Source organism: Myxocyprinus asiaticus, chromosome 3 (assembly GCF_019703515.2).
Source record: "Myxocyprinus asiaticus isolate MX2 ecotype Aquarium Trade chromosome 3, UBuf_Myxa_2, whole genome shotgun sequence".
Taxonomy (NCBI): domain Eukaryota; kingdom Metazoa; phylum Chordata; class Actinopteri; order Cypriniformes; family Catostomidae; genus Myxocyprinus; species Myxocyprinus asiaticus.
The window spans coordinates 19,558,992-19,577,595 of record NC_059346.1 but is presented as its reverse complement, the minus strand read 5'-3'; the positions used below and the strand labels follow the sequence as shown (position 1 = coordinate 19,577,595).

Below are 18,604 nucleotides of genomic sequence, written 5' to 3'. Positions count from 1 at the left end.
CCATATTTTACATAACAAAACAAAGGGCTTGGGGGCCTGGGTAGCTCAGCGAGTAAAGACGCTGACTACCACCCCTGGAGTCGCAAGTTCGAATCCAGGGTGTGCTGAGTGACTCCAGTCAGGTCTCCTAAGCAACCAAATTTGTCCGGTTGCTAGAGAGGGTAGAGTCACATGGGGTAACCGCCTTGTGGTTGCGATTAAGTGGTTCTCACTCTCAATGGGGCGCGTGGTAAGCTGTGCGTGGATCGTGGAGAGTAGCTTGAGCCTACACATACTGCGTGTCATGCACAGCGAGCCACGTGATAAGATGTGTGTGGATTGACAGTCTCAGAACCGGAGGCAACTGAGACTTGTCCTCCACCACCTGGATTGAGATGAGTAACCACGCCACCACGAGGACCTAGTAAGTAGTGGAAATTGGGCATTCCAAAAATTGGGGAGAAAAAGGACATAAAAAAAGGGCTTAAAAAAGACCAAAGCTTTTGTGAAACACCTTTTAAAAAGTTTGTCCATATGGAACTTTTATTAATTTTACCTAAGGCCTTTTTTTGAGACTTAATGATATAACCAGCTTGTAATAGTAAACAGCCCATTTGTGTTGGTCATTGTGAGTTTGCATGCTCAGTTTTTGGTTCTTCCAAACAGCACCTTTTCACACTGTGACCTGTTTAGTTTTTCCAACATCCTCCTTACAGTATATTCATACCTGGTCAAAAACTTTTACAATGGCTAAACAGATATAGAATAAGGTTTAAACTGCAGAACACTTTGTTTGAAAACTACAAAAAACTCTTATAAAAAGAACTCACCTTGGTAAGAGCAGTGTGAAAGCTGTTATTGATCTGATCGATTATGACTTGCTATTTCTGCCCTTTTGTTTCTCTTTGTCCCTGTCCCCCCACCTCTCTCTCTGTCTTCCCTCTATCTCAGACTGTCTGAACTGCAGTCGTATCACTGCCCTCACAGATCGTGTGAGCTCTCTGGAGGCCAAGGTAAAGTCTTTCAACTTGAGGTGCTTTCAGTTATTTATGATGCTCTTTTCTTATCAATCCAGTCCAACAATCATTCCAAAAATACCCATTTAGCACTGTTTGTTCAGTCACCCTTGTGCCTCTCTCTCTCTTTCTCAATCTTTCCATCTTTTTTTTTCCAGGTTCAGCTTCTTACTGCCCCTTCCTCTACCTCTCATAAACACACGCAGTTGAAAAATGGACCTGAATCCTCCTCTCTGATGGGGGCATCACCTGCCAAAGGTGCTCCTGGGGCTCAGGGTCCCGCAGGTATGTTTATATTTTTACATTACAGAATCATGAAGTTTTTTTGTCTTTGGCACCATTCTGAGTAAACTCTAGAGACTGTTGTGTGTGAAAATCCCAGGACATCAGCAGTTACAGAAATACTTAAACCAGCCCATCTGGCACCAACAATCATGCCATCGCATGAATAAGTAGGTGCACAGGTGTACCTAAAAAAGTGATCAGTGAGTGTATATATAAATAGTCACTCAAACAAATAAAACACTTAAAAACCTGTATATCAGGCTTATGCACAGCAGCACAGTGGTTAATTGAAAACAAAGCACTTTGTCTTTTATTCCCACTTTCCCCTAAGTTCTTACTTTTTGTCCTTTCCTTGTCCTCCCTATATCTCCCACTCTCTTAGCCATGCATTTGCATGATTTTGATTTTAATGCATGGTTAAAATCACATCCTTTAGCACTGCATTCAAAATGACTTTTCAGCGTTGGATCCATTTACATGCAATTACACACAAATCTTTATAAGCCAATGGGCATGTGGAGATAATCCTGTTTCCTATTTTGATTTTGGATTTAGGCAAGAACTCACCCACCATTTCACTTATCTCCCCACACAGTTGTTGGGGATTTCACTGCAGAGAGATTAGAGCAGATTTAAGGTTTGTGTGTATTGGACAGTGTAAGTGCTGACGGTGGTGGGTGGATTTTGAGGGAATGCCATGGTGCATGTGGCTTTGAATTGTTGTCAGTTTCCATAGAGATGTAGTATTAAGGCACTGAAGAGGATTGTGTGGACTTGAAGTGGCTGATTGTCTGCTAAATCTGTAAGGGTGCACTCCATCTACACTCTGTCAACACTAGCGGTCAACCAGCCGGGCATTGGCAATTAGTATGCTTAGCATAAAGCATAAATTTGATCAAGACATTAGTTCAGCATGAATCTCTGCCAGATTAAAGGAATATTCCAGGTTCAATACAAGTTAAGGTCAGTCGACAGCATTTGTGGCATAATGCTGATTTCCACAAAAAATAATTTTGAATTATTTTTTCTTAAATAATAATAAAAAAAAGGTTACAGTGAGGCACATACAATGTAAGTGAGTGTAAAGTTATTTAAATTGTCATTTTTATGGTTGTTTTACAGTTTTAGGGTTTACAGCGTTACGTTTTCATGGCAACGAAGTTAAGCAATTTTTTACACACTAAAATCATGTTAACACAAATATTGTTTTTTCTTGTGGCTATATTAAAAAAAAAAAAAAAAAAGAGTATTTTAACCCAGGTTTTTGCTTTTTTCTTTTTTTTTTTTTTTTAAGAAATGGAGGGACTTTTCTAAATATTTATTTTGTGGCAAACAACATTATGCTACAAATGCTGTTAACTTAACTTGTATTGAACCCTGCACATTCCTTTAACTTGTCTGCGCTTTAGCCAGGCTTCAATCTACTCTCTCCAAGGGCAGTGACGTCAGATTTTTTTGGCTTGCAGCCTGGACCTTTTCCATCATTAGCAAGTTTTTTTTTTCTATTGTAAGATATAAAGAATAAAGTGTATACTTTATTTAATAAACTCCATCTCCATCATCTTCTTTCCTACTTCTCTTCTCCTTCTCCCTTCAATATTTAACCAACAACGAGACATCATCATAATGTTTTTATAATGAATTGTGATTGGTCTTTTCTTTCTTGCAACTATTCATCCATCAGTATGACTTATTACTATCACATCAGTCTCTCTGCTTTTCGCCCTGTCTGTATTTGGGTCTGTAACTTTTCTTACTATCATTTTACCTAAAACCTTTGCTGCCTTGCAAGTACTGGTATTTCTCTCAGGAAACGCAAATCTAGTTTTAGTTTGATTTCCTCACTTCTATGATATAATAGTTTTATTAAGCCTGTTGAATTTGCATTATTGGTCTGTTTTAACATTCAGTCACCATGTTCCTGCAAGAAAAACTGCTAGTGTGAATGTGACCATGGCCAGATTCTTTGAAGGAGAGAAACTTTTGTTTTATCGTAAAGTGTTTCAGGGGAAGATTAAGATGAGTGACTCATATATTTATTGATGTATCAGTTCATAAATTATTCCTTCAGAGAATCCTGTCTCTGCAGTGATGACACTGATAGTGAGGTCACATGATGAGCTCAGTGTTATTAGGACTGTGTCTGCCAGCAGGCACTTCACTATTCACTGATTCACTGATTTTATCAGGCTCTGGAACTATTCCAATGGCAGGCTTGGAAGACACTTTTGCCTAGCAGTCCTACATTTTACAAGAGAATCCTTAACCTTTGCAACTGTACATTTTTATGTGTGTTTGTCCCAGGTCCACAGGGCGAGAAAGGCAGGGATGGCTTAGCTGGTAAAGATGGTAAGTTGATTCATACCTGAACCTCACAGTCAGATTCTGTTCACTGACTATACAGTTGTTCAGTTCAGTCTTAAATAGAAAGATGAATACTAAAATTACATTATAATAAACATATATTTGTTTTAATACAGGGGTCTCAAACTGGTACCAGTGGGCCAGATACCATATATGTATATTATCCTAAAACACCTCAAACAGTGAGCCTAAAACACAAATGTAAATGTGCAGTTGTAGCCTAGTTGACGACAACAAACATTACTTTGTGCTCACATATGTCAAAAAGTTTGGATACGTTGTTAGTTAAATGCTAACTGTATAACTGTGTTAATAAATATATAGAGTTAAAATTCTTGGATGTACAAACTTTATCTTGCTCCCAATGGAGAATACCATCTGGCTGAGATCTATGTTTTCATAAACCTGTGCATTGCCTCATAAAATAAATGACTCTGTATTGGTAGGTAAACCAGGGTCTCGAGGTCTGCCAGGACCCAAAGGAGATGCAGGCATCAGAGGTCCATCTGGAGCTCCAGGGTCAAAAGGAACACCTGGCCTTCCAGGTACTCTGAACTGTCCCTATCAATTTTGTTTAACCAGCCTTCTCATGTTCCTGTTGCTTAACTTTTAGAGCATGGTGCCAGCAATGTCATGGTCATGGGTTCGATTCCCAGGGAACACACATAATGATAAAAAAAATATATTTTGAATGCACTGCAAGTTGATTTTAAACATCTGCCAAATGAATAAGTGTAAATGTAAAAAATGTAAATGTTGATTCAGTTTGGTTGGTTTGTTAGGAACCCCTTTCTGACTCTAGGCAAACATGGCAGAGCTTGTGTTATGGTCCAAAATAGGAATCAGTTAGCACAGAAACACGTAGAATTGTCTTATTCAGACTATCTACTGTCAGTTTCAGCTTGGACATGTATCCAAAACATTGTCTTTGTACATCATAGATATACATATAATAGTACCTGCTAATAACATACCCTGATTTCCTTAATTTTTGTGCTGGACTATGACAGCCATAAGAGGCACACTACCATTCAAAAGTTTGGGGTCACTTGCCTGAAATGTTTCTCATGATCTTAAAAACCTTTTGATCTGAAGGCGTATGCTTAAATGTTTGAAATTAGTTTTGTAGACAAAAATATAATTGTGCCAACATATTAATTTATTTAATTACAAAACTAAAATTTTATAAAAAAATAAATAAAAAAGGTTTTGAAATTGATGACTTGGACTGAATAATTATGAAAAGCAGCCACTAAGTGCTCAGCATATAGATGGGAACTCCTTCAATACTGTTTAAAAAGCATCCCAGGGTGATATCTCAAGAAGTTGGTTGAGAAAATGTCAAGAGTACATTTCTGCAAAATCTAGCCAAAGTGTGGCCACTTTGAAGATGCTAAAATATAACATAGTTTTGATTTATTTTGGATTTTTTTAGTCACAACATAATTCCCATATTTCCATTTCTATTATTCCATAGTTGTGATGACTTTACTATTATTCTAAAATGTGAAAAAATAAATAAATAAATAAATAAATAAATAATTAGTAAGTGATCCAAACTTTTGGACGGTAGTGTATATACAGAATTTGCAGTGTCAGCATTGAGCCCCAGGTCCACTGCCAAAATATTTGTGCTTGGACTGCTCTCTCTCTCTCTCTCTCTCTCTCTCTCTCTCTCTATGTGTGTGTGTGTGTGTGTGTGTGTGTGTGTGTGTGTGTGTGTGTGTGTGTATATATATATATATATATATATAAACTTTAGTTCACAGCATGTAGCACTTTGCTGGGGTTTGCCTAAAAACACACACACACTGACTAGCATATCACTCACCCAAAGATTCAAAAATAGCAATACAGAATGTAGTGTTGTCATAATGTGTGTGAAACATGGCCACAGGTATGATGGCTCTTTAACCAGTGCTCTGACTGCCTGAAGGGGGTTTGAGTGATCTCAGGGCCCTCACAGGGCCCTACTGAAATGCTCCTCTGGCATATGAATCTAATCTAAGGTGAACATGAGATATGTATACAATACTTGCTCATTATTTCTTCCATATGTTTGCCTTTGTATTGTTTTTCTTGAGTCTGTCTTTTTTAATTATACATTCGTATGGTGCACAAAGAACTGTATCTGATTGCTGTATTCATGTAAAAGAGGTATGCTTAAATTAAGTTCAAATAAAACAAGATTTAGGAAAAACAACATCATGCTATTCAAAGATTTCTGGAAAATGTGTCAGAGGAGGAATAGTTCACCCAAAAATGAAAATTCCATCATTATTTACTCACCGCTATAAAGTTCCAAACCTGTGTGCTTTTATTTTTCCACGAAACAACAAAGTAGAAATTTTTGAAGAATGCTATTCAATGGGATTTCATAGTGAACAGGGTATGTCAAGCTCCAAAAGTGATAAAAAACCACCATAAACTTAATCCATACAACTCATTCTCTATATTCCAAGTCTTAGCTATGTGTGTGGAACAGATCAAAATTTATGTCCATTAAAGTCGATCTCCAATCAAGCTTGTCTGTCTAGCCCGTTTCCACTTCCTGATACAAAAACCAAAGTATCATCATACCATTATACTTTGATGTACTGTATATCACAGTACTGAATCATTACCATATATACTGCATATTTCATGTTAATTTACCCTGTACTTCAAGATACTTCAAAGAATGGGGGCCTGGGTAGCTCAGCAAGTAAAGACGCTGACTACCACACCTGGAGTCACAAGTTTGAATCCAGGGCATGCTGAGTGACTCCAGTCAGGCTTCCTTAGCAACCAATTGGCCCGGTTGCTACTGTGGGTAGAGTCACGTTGGGTTAACCTCCTCGTGGTCGCTGTAATGTGGTTCTCGCTCTCTGTGGGGCACGTGGTGAGTTGTGCGTGGATGCTGCGGAGAATAGCGTGAGCCTCCACACGCGCTAGGTCTCCATGGTAATGTGCTCAACAAGCCATGTGATGAGATGCGCGGATTGACTGTCTCAGACGCGGAGGCAACTGAGATTCTTCCTCCGCCACCGGGAGGACCTATAGGAAAAAGTGATAAAGGTGACTGGAGACTGTAATTGCATGCATTTGTTTGGACATTTTATTTGAACGAAAATTTTATTAGTTTAGCAGGACACAAGCCTTATGATTTAAGTCATCTCTTGGAATATCTGAAAGCAAACATGTCCATTTAGAACAGGAGTAGGATAGAACAAGAGAAGAATTTGTCAATAATTTGTCCATAATTTATGGATGTTTTAACCTCTTCATTCTAAATTGTACTTGCCTATATGAAAGTTTACCATTGTTTTACCATTGTTTAACAGTGGCATTTGTAATGATAAGGCCATAATCACAGGTAAGACAATGGATGGCTCCACATTACTGTGGTTAGGCTATTGAAGAAAGTCTTTCCAAAAAAATAAACAATAGTATTTGTTTTGAAAAAAACTCATAGTCTAAACACATTTAGAAACCATTGTAATTAAATAAGTCTAATAGATTCGCCCTAATAGATTTAATATGAATCTGTAAGTTACCAAAAAAATCTTTATCTCGTCAGTGCAGTTTTTAATGTCAGGGCTGTTAAGCAGTTTGAGAGGTTTGATTTCCTCCATATGGAGCTTTAAACTAAAATGTTCTCTGTAGAATTCAAATGGGTCACATAAGTGTTGGGGTCTCCGCCGGCCGCCACGATATCGAGTGAAGGCCGAGTGAATCCCGCAAGTTTCGCTCTGCGCTGTCCCAGAGCTTTGGCGACTTATCGCTGGAGCACGCTGATGTGCGCTGCGGCGGTTCGCATGAAAGCACACTTCATTTGCCACACACAGATGTGCGTGTAAGTTATGAGTGGCATATTTAGTGCTTATAAAGCGCTAAACGAGAGATGAATACCATTAAATTTGCTTCATCAAATTTGCTCCATGTTGCTCGACATTCATAGAATTTTACCCGCATTTGGCGGGTTGGTGGGTGTTAATTTAAAAAACCTGATCATACTGCTTGGGCTGCTGCTCTGAGAGTTTGTGTGTGCTTCTACTCCTGACTCAGCAGAATACTGGTCTACTTCTGTTGAAAGGAAACAGGACATCCTCTTTACATTATGCTCTTACACACACACAATGGACTGTTATTCACTTAATTAGCATTCTACAGAGAATATCAGTGGGCTCTACATATGACCTGCACTCTGACACTCAAAATATGCAAACTCTTTATTCAAGTTAATGGAATTTTATCCGATCTCTCATCTGACCTCATTCTTTCCAGATAATTTTTGTAAACATTATTTTGCATTGCATCACCTTTCAAACACCTAAAGGAGAGACCGATGAGAAATGGGGGTGACAGAGGAGTAATGAGCAATATTACCTCAGTGAAAATGTAAACAGTGATGTCAGAGGTGACTATGGAGGATGGGAGAACAGGGAGAAAGAAAGGGTAGGAAAGGGGAAAGAAAATAAACAGCTAGAGTATATAATCCTGCTTGAAAAGCCTATGGTAGTTTTCTGGTCTTGGCTGGTTAAAGCTGGTTTAACTGGTCACTCAGTGTGCCCAGTATGACCAGCTGAAATGTGCCCAAACGTCCAGACCAGCCTAACCAGCTTATGCTATATTTTTCAGCAAGAGACAGACAGAGCATATAAAACTGTTTAATAATCACACATTTTCTCCACAGCTGCTCTCGTGCACCAGCCGTGATATGTAACGGTTTTCTTTCCTTCAATTTTTTCCACTTAATCCAAAATAACAGGCAACAAGGTCCAGCTGCAAGACTACATTCTTATACACACACACAGAGCTGTTTGAATCAGCACAGTCACTGGCCAGGTCTTAATTTATTACACACCAGAGCTGCTAATATGCTCCGGCATTTAACAGTGTTTATTTGAGTTTTCCCAGCTTTCCCTGTTAGAGCCCAGTTCATGGCCATTATGAGCCCCCCCACCCCACACACACTGCAATCCTACCACTCTTATTAACCTACTTCCTAGAACAGACAAGTATCAAAACTCTTTACCTCGATCTACCTCAATCTATTCTCTTATTCACTTCCTCTCTTTTATGACTTTGAATATCTTTGAATATTTATGATTTGCTTGAAATCCTTTTATCATATATATGCTTGACTTGGTGTGCAAAGGAAATATTTCTGATGAGCAGGACAACAGCGCCTTATAGTTGACTACTCAAGGGAAAGGTAGCTTTAGAGAGAGGTACAGAGCAGAGCCGGTAGTTGTTTCATATGCACCTTGTGTTCTTTATTTCATCCCACTGAAGACTTTACCTGCATTGAGTGGTCTCTCTGTTCTACTCTTTTTTTCAATTAATTTTTTTATGCTTTCTCTTTAGGTCCGCAGGGACCTCCTGGCCTCCCAGGAGATAGGGGCCTCCCTGGGCCACCTGGCCCTCCCGGGCCCCCTGGACCTCCAGCCCCTGTGCCTGAACAAGATGCTGGTATGAGTACAAATTCTTTAATTTAAGTTCATTTGCATACATAAGGGATAATGTACAGTCAACTGGTCTTTATCCCGAAGTAAACCCCGTCAGGGTGATCAGGACCCCAGTGTAAAGTGGAGGGGTCTTGTATCATCCTTAAGGGGTTTATTTTGTTATAATGACCGACTGACTGTACATTATCCCGCTTATTACATGTCTACTTACCAAATAAATAAATAAATTGTTTTATTATGTGAGGAGAAAGAGACCACGGACTGATACTTGAGACACAAAACAAGCATAGCTACTGTAAGTAGAATAACAGTTGGCTGGGACAATGGTCAATTATATATTTGAGAAAACATTTAAATATTTGTAATATATGTGATGCGCTCAATCAAAATGAGTCGTAAGTTGCAATGGTTGTTTTTAAAAGAATGTGAAACATTTTTGACTGTTTCAGGTTTTCTATTGTTTTTCAAATGCTGTCAATGTTATCATGAAATTTTTGTTTTTAAATGCAGTGTGTCAAGTCGCATCAGTTGCTATCAATTTAAATGGGAGTGCTGCATATAGTGTCTCTCCTCCGATCAGCACTCCTCATTTACCTAAGGAAAGTGATCCTGTGTCTATAGTTAGTTAGCATAGTTAGAACAGCTGAAATCACTTACAGCACCTTTAATCACTTAAACCCTTTCCTGGTCACTGTGCAAATGGAGCAGATCATATCAGAACACATCATAATAGTGTGTTCATCCTACAGCGAGAACGAAGTAGTTTTTTCCACAGCATTCAACCATTTAACTTAAGTAACGTTTAAGTTGTTTAAAACATTTAAGAACTGATGAAGCACCTTCGGTCTCACCGCCATGTTTGTAGTTTTTCACATTTCACAATTGTAGTTCTGAAGTAAACCTTCCATCATGCAATGGAGCTAGGGATTTTGGGAAATATTAGTCGAAAAAGCGTGGACGGATCCACACTTGGAAAATCTACCGGAAATAGTAGACCATCCGGGCAACTTTGGCATACCTTTTTAAACATACTTTGATTTGAGACACACTAATTCTCATCTCACATACTAATTAGAATGGATAGTATGCACATTGAGATGCAAAGATGGTCTTCTATTTCCAGAAGAGGATGGAAACTTTAACCAGGAGGCAGCAGACATCTAGTACATAGAAAACAACAGGTTTTTATTTATTTAGTAAGTATTTATTGTGCTGAAGATGTAGAGGCTTTAGCAAACCGTGTATCAAATATGATACGTACGGCTTTATAGAGTTAATAATATGTGGTATAGTTGTAGTATAGTTGTTTTTGGATCCCTCTCCCTGTCTCTCTCTCTGTCTCTTCAGTTAATATTTATGCTGCGCTCTTTGTTGTGGCTCTGCAGATTTTGCACACCTTTAGAATGGAGGTGTGAAGGGTATTTCTGTAGTGTAGAACCAGATGCATTATAGGTGCCTGTGGACACACACTCACATATTATACTCTGTGCCTCTTCATGTGGAACTGCTTTATTTGTAGGGGTGGGGGAAAAAATCGTTTCAGCAATGCATCGCGATTCATACTCAAATGATTCTGAATCGATTCTCAAAAGAATCAGAATCGATTCTGAGTTCAGTTTAAATCATGGCAGAGCAGTGGCACAAGCCAAAGACAGATGTAGAAACAAAGAGTGATTTAAGTGCATACACTAAAGTCAAGTGCACAAACACGACTGTTTGCAGACCAGCAGTATCAAACACATGACCATTTGTGCCCGAATGAAACTACGATCCCGAAATTCTTTCACAAACCCCACGCAAATAGCAACGGGAGAGTTTATTCATGATAACAAGCCTACAAACAACATGAAAGACGAGCTCGCACCCATTATTGCACTGATTTGCACACAAAGGGGGAAAACACAGAAGAAAATAATGAGGAATTTATTATATATAATCAGTTAAAGTAACAGTATTCAGTGTGTTTTGATGGAGAACCAATATTTTTTTCTTGTGCTATTAAGAGATTTTTTTATAAGGTTCTAAAGAAAGAAACTGAAAAACTGAGACTCTCTTTTAAACTATATAACCATTTATTTAATCTTGTGGATGTTCCATGTTTTGTTCACAGCTCATACTGAATGTAAAAAGCCAGTTTATGTAATATGACTTGTTCTGATTTTTTAAAACAGCTGTTAAATAAAAAGCTGAAAAGGAAAAAATAGAAAGTAAAAAATAAATTTTGAAGAAACTGAAAAAAGAAAGAAATTGAAGGACAAGATGCATTGTGATGCATCCAGAATTGTTTTATAATCGAATCGTTACCCTTTGAATCGTAATCAAATCTTGAGGTCAGTGAAGATTCCCACCTGTATTTATTTGTCAGTAGAGGCCAGTTCTGCACAGCAGCTTATTTGTGGCCAGTCATGGGACAGTAATAAAGTTAAAATTATTTAGTTGAGATTTTTATCGATACTTCTTGACTGTGCAACAACAGAGCGATTAGAAAGCTTCAAATGAGTTCGACATTACACAGATGAGGATAAGAGAGAGTGAAAGAGACATGGATCAAAAAAAGGGAGATAGATCAAGGAATTATTGTAACTTAGGGGCATCTCTTTTTACCCCTCTTTTCACTTCCCTGCAGTTGATTAAAATGGCAGGTTTTAGGAGGTAATTCAGGCTAGACTCAATAGTCACATGCTGGGAAAAAGACCTGTCTGTCTGCTGCTGATGTCACTCAACCACTTCCAGATGTGCGTGCGTGCGTGCGTGTGTGTGTGTGTGTGTGTGTGTGTGTGTGTGTGTGTTTGTGCTCGCGCAGTGAGGGCTGTCTTGAGGCTGAAACGGAGTTGAGCTCGAAGCACGAGGGAGTGTTTTAGAATAGAAGCAATAATATTTTAGTATGTGTGTCGTCACTTTTGAAGAGGACTGGCCCTTGTAGCAGAATGACTCTTCACCTCAGCTCAGTTTTATATCTGCTCTCCGTTCAAGGGGACACAAGCCAGCCCAGACCTCATAAAGTTTTAGAATTTTAAATTTAGGGACCTTAGAACTTTATAACTTGGTTAAGACTGCTATTCCCTGTGATTCCACCTTCAAAGTAATCAGGGCAATTAAAAGGTCTGCAAGGGGCTTCCATAGAAAAACATTGTCTTGTTGGAGTTTCCTGTCTGAGTCTGAGCTCTGGGACACCCTGCAGCTACAGAGTCTACAGCGGCAAACTCACCTGCTGGGGAGAGGCAGAGTCAGAGAGAGACAGAAAGGCAGAGAGAAAGAGTGATGTGAATCTGCCTGTGTAATTTTAAAAGCTGAATCAGTACTCAGCCCACTGTGTGAACATTTCCAGCAGTTACAAAGCCATAAGCCTTTCAGTGAGACTGTGAATGTGTTATCTAGAATCAGAGGAGATGGGAGAAAACATCAGTGAATCAACAGACAAAGAGGATGGATTTATTGCATGTTTTTATAAATGTATAAAATATTTGATCTGATTGTCAAGATTGCAGATAAAACAGATAATATCTCCCATAAAAGAGGGAGAGACAATTATAATCATTAGATTAGAATTTAAAATCTCTGGCTTGTTTTTTTTTTGTTTTGTTTTTTATTCACTTTTAGTCGCAGACAATTAAAATTACAATCTTAAAATTCATGGAAATTTCTGTATTAAATATATTGAATAAATTAATTTAATAAATAGATCTGTATTGAATGAATACATTTTTCTAGTTTTGCTCTGCTCTAAAAGATTGAATTGGCTTAGTATTGTTTTTGTTTGTGCTTGATTTGTGAGTTCTTCTGCACTGGTTCTTTTAAAACATTGATTCACAAATTGGTCTGAATGATTCATAAGCGAAGCGATCTAAATTGTAATTTAATAAAAAAGATTTAAAAATCTTTATCCAGTAATAAAAAAATTTAAAAAAAACTACTGGAAATGTAATGAAAAAATCAAGGAAATTTGTCAGTCAAAGGTGTGGGAACCATGGACGCATTACAATTTGCAATGTACCAACATTTTATGATCTGCAACAAATTTGGTAATCACATCAGTTTATTCTTACCTAAACAGTGCCATCTACAGGCAAATTGACATTCTTTTCAGCATCACTGCCTCTGCCATGGTCACTCTGAACAGCAGTGGCCCTCACGAGTTGACCTTTGACCCCAGACACCCAATTTCCAGCTAGTTATCCTAGATTAGCACAAATTACAGCTTGCACAAACATGAGTCTGGACTGCTTAATATTCTTGTAATATTACAGGCCTGAAAAAAGACAGTCTGCTCCATAACAACTTCCCTGACCTCCAAGTGACCCCTCCACATGGACCACCAGGTCCACCTGGACCCACAGGTCAGTGATACTTATTTGTATCCTGTTTACAAAATCGTTTATTACTGGCCAGTTATACCATAGATGATTACTTTCAAATTTGAGGCACCATCATTCATTTTATAACTAAACTTATTAAACTACTTACAGGCTTTTTAATGCCTGATTTAAAAACAGAGGGAAAAAGCAGATGATGCTTAGTGAATTAGCCTTAATTTCATTTTGCAAGAATATCTGTTTTTTTGTTTTGTTTACAACATTCCAGGCATTAATTCATATGACCTAATTTGTGCAAATATCATCTTCCACACACATTACATACTGAATATTGCCAACAACAAGAGTACAAATTGTCATAGGATTCTAATTTAATTACACTGACCTGTCTTAAATTGTGCATTGTTTAAAAGTACTTAAAAACAATGGGTTTCACTCTCCCAGTATGTGTCAAGCATAAGATAAAATATGACACTCTCTTGGATGTGAAAACGTTTTATCATGCGAAATGGGAATATTTTTATTTTGGACACAGACTCAGCCTCTTTTTTTTCTCCTGTGAAGTGATTGTCTACATCTGCCTTTTCTTAAAAACAAATTAGTACCCAGAGGGCTTAGCACAAGCAACTGTCTAATGCATGAGAAAGTACATAATCATCTTTTACATGAATATCCAACCAGCTTGCAGTTTTGATGTCATAGATTTCCTCTGCTACAGTCCTTTGAGTCAAATGTCTCTATTTTCTCTATTTTGATTAGAATCTTGGGTGACTAAATTATTTGTTCTATCAAATAAAGTTATCACAGTTAGTATGAAAAGGTCCTACATTTTGAAAATAAAATGTACTTCATCATTTTTATTTTTTATGAGTTAGTATTATTATATATGAGTTCTTTTATAAGCATATGACGTTTTTAAGTCCCCTCAAGTATGTTATTATAAGAATCATTGACTAGTGAGTACTTCACTCAGCTAAACGAGATACGTTTGTACCTAAATATAATATCAACATTATGAGAACTTGTTGTGGCAGGTCTTTGATTTGAAGTACCCCCTGAAGCAATTGACTGGAAAGTCACAGTGGTTAACATTACATTCACAGTAGGCAGTGTTAACCGTGAACTGTATCATGAAACATGTCAGAACAGCCCTTTTGTACACATGACATAAAGTGAGAAAAAAAACAATCTTAAAAGGGTTTGTATTAAAATATGTTTATTTTATCCCATGCAGGGCCTCCAGGACCAATTGGACCACCAGGCCCTATCGGACTGACTGTAAGTTATAGGCTGATGGGGAAAGTATGTCAACCCCAGTCTGACAGCCCTTTCCTTTCTGTTGTCTATTAATGTGTTTGTTTCTTTTCTGTGTTTGAGCGTATGGCTCTGTTGTGTTTTCTGTCTGCCATGCGCTCTGCTTTCCCTGCCTGCTTATTTCCTCCTGCCACGCCTCCTTGTTTAGTCCTCCTCTTGTTGATTGTCTGCACCTGACCCTCATGTATCTTGCTCTATATATTGTGCCCTTTTTTTTGCTCTTGTGTTTGTCAAATTGTTTTGTTACCAAGTTTGTCTATTCCTGTTCAAGTCTTGTTCCTGTTCCCGGTCGGTCCTAGTCTTTGTCTTTATTCTGGTTTATGTTTAGTTTGTTTTCTCTCCCTCGTGAGAGTTTTGTTTTCAGTTGTTTAATAAAATATATTTATTTTTCACTCATTCCTGCACTTGGGTGCTTGTTCCTGCTTATGTACCGTGACAAAGTACCCCTTGTGTGAGTGTGTAAATATGTGTGTGTACTAACCATGTCATGTTTTCCTTGTGTAATAAGGGAAAGCCAGGAGCTTCTGGTTTGCAAGGCCCCATGGGACCAAAAGGAGAAAGAGGAGAAAGAGTGAGTTCAAAATAAACTATACAACACAAGCTAAAACCTACACACAATGCAACACTGTCTGTACATATATTATACTCTGCATATATAACCCTTAATTTGACTCCACAGGGACCTCTTGGGTATCCAGGAGAGAGAGGGTTCAAGGGAGAGCTGGTAAAATGCCCACCTTTTACTTCATCAAAATAATTTCCCATGGATGGATGTTTTGAATGAATGACAAAAGCAGAAAAACCCCTGCTGAAAAAAGTTTAAACCAGCCTAAGCTGGTTTGCTGGTCTTAGATTGGTATGTGCCCCATCTATACCAGTTTGGCCAGGCTGGGAGACCAGCTTAAACAAGCCAAGATCAGCAAACCATCGTAGGCTGGTTTAATAGTTCAACCAAAAATGAAAATTCTGTCTCCATTTCCTCACCTTCATATTGTTTAAAAACTGTATGATTTTATTTCCTGTGTATCCCACAAAAGGAAATATTTTGCAGAATGTCCAGGCTGGTCTTGAAAGTGGTTGGAGATTCAGCATATAGCAAGTTTCAAAAGGGACACAAAAGCACTATAAACGTACAGTTGAAGTCAGAAGTTTACATACACTTAGATTGAATAATTAAAACTCATTTTTAACCACTCCACAGATTTCATATTAGCAAACTATAGTTTTGGCAAGTCTTTTAGGACATTTACTTTGTCAAGTACAAAGTTACGACAAGTAATTTTTCCAACAGTTGTTTACAGACAGATTGTTTCACTTTTAATTGACTATATCACAATTCCAGTGGGTCAGAAGTTTAAATACTAAGTTAACTGTGCCTTTAAGCAGCTTGGAAGCTTTCAGAAAATTATTTCAAGCCTTTAGGTTATTAGCCAATTAGCCAATTAGCTTCTGATAGGCTAGTTGGAGTCAATTGGAGGTGTACCTGTGGATGTATTTTAAGGCCTACCTTCAATCTCGGTTCCTCTTTGCTTGTCATCATGGGAAAATCAAAAGAAATTAGCCAAGACCTCAGGAAAAAAAAATTGTGGACTTCCACAAGACTGGTTCATCCTTGGGAGCAATTTCCAAATGCCTGAAGGAACCATGTTCATCTGTAAAAACAATAGTACGCAAGTTTAAACACCATGGGACCATGTAGCAATCATACCGCTCAGGAAGGAGACGCATTCTGTCTCCTAGAGATGACGTATTTTGGTGCGAAAAGTACAAATCAATCCCAGAACAACAGCAAAGGACCTTGTGAAGATGCTGGAGGAAACAGGTAGACAAGTATCTATATCCACAGTAAAACGAGTCCCATTTCAACTATCCCTGTATTCTATCGACTATCGCTCAGCAAGGAAGAAGCCAATGTTCCAAAACCGTCATAAAAAAGCCAGACTACAGTTTGCAAATGCACATGGGGACAAAGATCTTACTTCTTGGAGAAATTTTCTCTGGTCTGATTAAACAATTTAATTGTTTTGCCATCATTATGTTTGGAGGAAAAAGGGTGAGTCTTGCAAGCCGAAGAACACCATCCCAACACCATCCCAACCCCCACAACATGATGGGGGTGGCAGCATCATGTTGTGGGGGTGATTTGCTGCAGGAGGGACTGGTGCACTTCACAAAATAGTTGGCATCATGAGGAAAGAAAATTATGTGGATATATTGAAGCAACATCTCAAGACATCAGCCAGGAAGTTAAGGCTTGGTCGTAAATGGGTCTTCCAAATAGACAATGACCCCAAGCATACCTCAAGTTGTGGAAAAATGGCTTAAGGACAACAAAGTCAAGGTATTGGAATAGCCATCACAAAGCCCTGACCTCAATCTGTTAGAAAATTTGTGGGCAGAACTGAAAAAGCGTGTGTGAGCAAGGAGGACTACAAAGCTGACTGAGGAATGAGCCAAAATTCAGGCAGCTTATTGTGAGAAGCTTGTGGAAGGCTACCCAAAACGTTTGACCCAAGTTAAACAATTTAAAGGCAATGCTACCAAATACTAACAAAGTGTATGTGAACTTCTGACCCACTGGGAATGTGATGAAAGAAAGAAATGCTGAAATAAATAATTCTCTCTACTATTATTCTGGCATTTCAAATTCTTAAAATAAATTAGTGATCCTAACTGACCTAAGACAATTCCTGACATTTCTATGATTAAATGTCAGGAATTGTGAAACACCTTAGCCAAATACATTTAAACTTAGTTTATGTAAACTTCTGACTTCAACTATAGTTCATGTGCTACACTAACTGAGTACTTTATTTGGAACACTATGGTCCTAATCAAGTGCCTGACGTGGTCTTCTGCTGTTGTAGCCCATCCGTCTCGAGGTTCGACATGTGTATTCTGAGGTGCTGTTCTGCTCACTACAATTGTACAGAGTGGTTATCTGAGTTACTGTAGCCTTTCAGTCAGATCACATTTTCCCCCATTCTGATGGTTGATGTGAACATGAACTGCAGCTCCTGACCTGTATCTGCATGATTTTATGCATTGCACTGCTGCCACATGATTGGCTGATTATATAATCGCATGAATAAGTAGGTGTACAGGTGTTCCTACTTAAGTGCTCAGTGAGTTTTGATATAGCTTTGAGTGAGGAGCACACTGAAAATAAAGTCTTTATTTACTGAAAATCTTGACTAATGTTTTTCTTCATAGGGAGAGCCAGGACCTAAAGGAGAGCCAGGGGAGAAAGGTCTTCCGGTAAGACAAGCCCATCAGGTGCCCTGTTAGTCACAAACTCTCTCCCCAGTCTTTCCAGGAGAAAGTGTGGTGGAGAGACCTCCGAATAATTCATTAATTTAAGAGATGTTTTAACTGCACTGATTATTCCAACAAGTCAAAAAGGAATTTTTCAATATTAATGGAGAAATAATCTCTTTCTGTAATTACCCTTTTCCTTATGCCTGCTTATCGTTGTTCTAGAGCGATTTGAACGTAAGAGATTTTGACATTTGTTGTGATATTTTTGTTGTTTCTGGTTGAAGGACTTACATTGCTCATCCTGCTGTTCATCTATATTTTAACACCACGATCATGTTAAATCCATTAGTGGAATTTTCATCATGAGCAACAAGGGCCAATTATTATGTAATGCTCTTAACTTAAATCTGTGAAAAATGCAGATACAGATGTTTCATTGAAAACTCCACTGAAGGATTTATTTCACAAATGCTATTCATTGCTTGCTTACAGTACTCACAGTTACCACATTATATGTTTTGGTTTTGACTGTGCACTTGATAATATTGTTTCCATATGTGACAGAGGTTGCTCTTTAAAGCTGATCTGAGACCAGTTTTTGGCCTATGCTCTTACACTGTCTAGA

The 18,604-nt window shown here is 38.2% G+C and overlaps 1 protein-coding gene across 3 annotated transcripts in view; it reads left to right on the top strand.

The window, feature by feature from the left end:
• Window positions 1-18,604, top strand: part of LOC127419400 (EMI domain-containing protein 1-like) — a 119,213-nt gene that overhangs the window by 94,277 nt on the left and 6,332 nt on the right. For all 3 annotated transcript variants that reach the window (XR_007893665.1, XM_051660746.1, XM_051660753.1), the window contains exons 5-14: window positions 931-992; window positions 1,154-1,280; window positions 3,585-3,629; window positions 4,091-4,189; window positions 8,994-9,098; window positions 13,342-13,431; window positions 14,642-14,685; window positions 15,230-15,292; window positions 15,401-15,445; window positions 17,935-17,979. Coding sequence is in view for 2 of the 3 variants with exons in the window: in XM_051660746.1 (XP_051516706.1) it covers window positions 931-992; window positions 1,154-1,280; window positions 3,585-3,629; window positions 4,091-4,189; window positions 8,994-9,098; window positions 13,342-13,431; window positions 14,642-14,685; window positions 15,230-15,292; window positions 15,401-15,445; window positions 17,935-17,979 (725 nt within the window). In the remaining variant the exon portion in view is untranslated. The remainder of the gene's footprint in view (window positions 1-930; window positions 993-1,153; window positions 1,281-3,584; window positions 3,630-4,090; window positions 4,190-8,993; window positions 9,099-13,341; window positions 13,432-14,641; window positions 14,686-15,229; window positions 15,293-15,400; window positions 15,446-17,934; window positions 17,980-18,604) is intronic.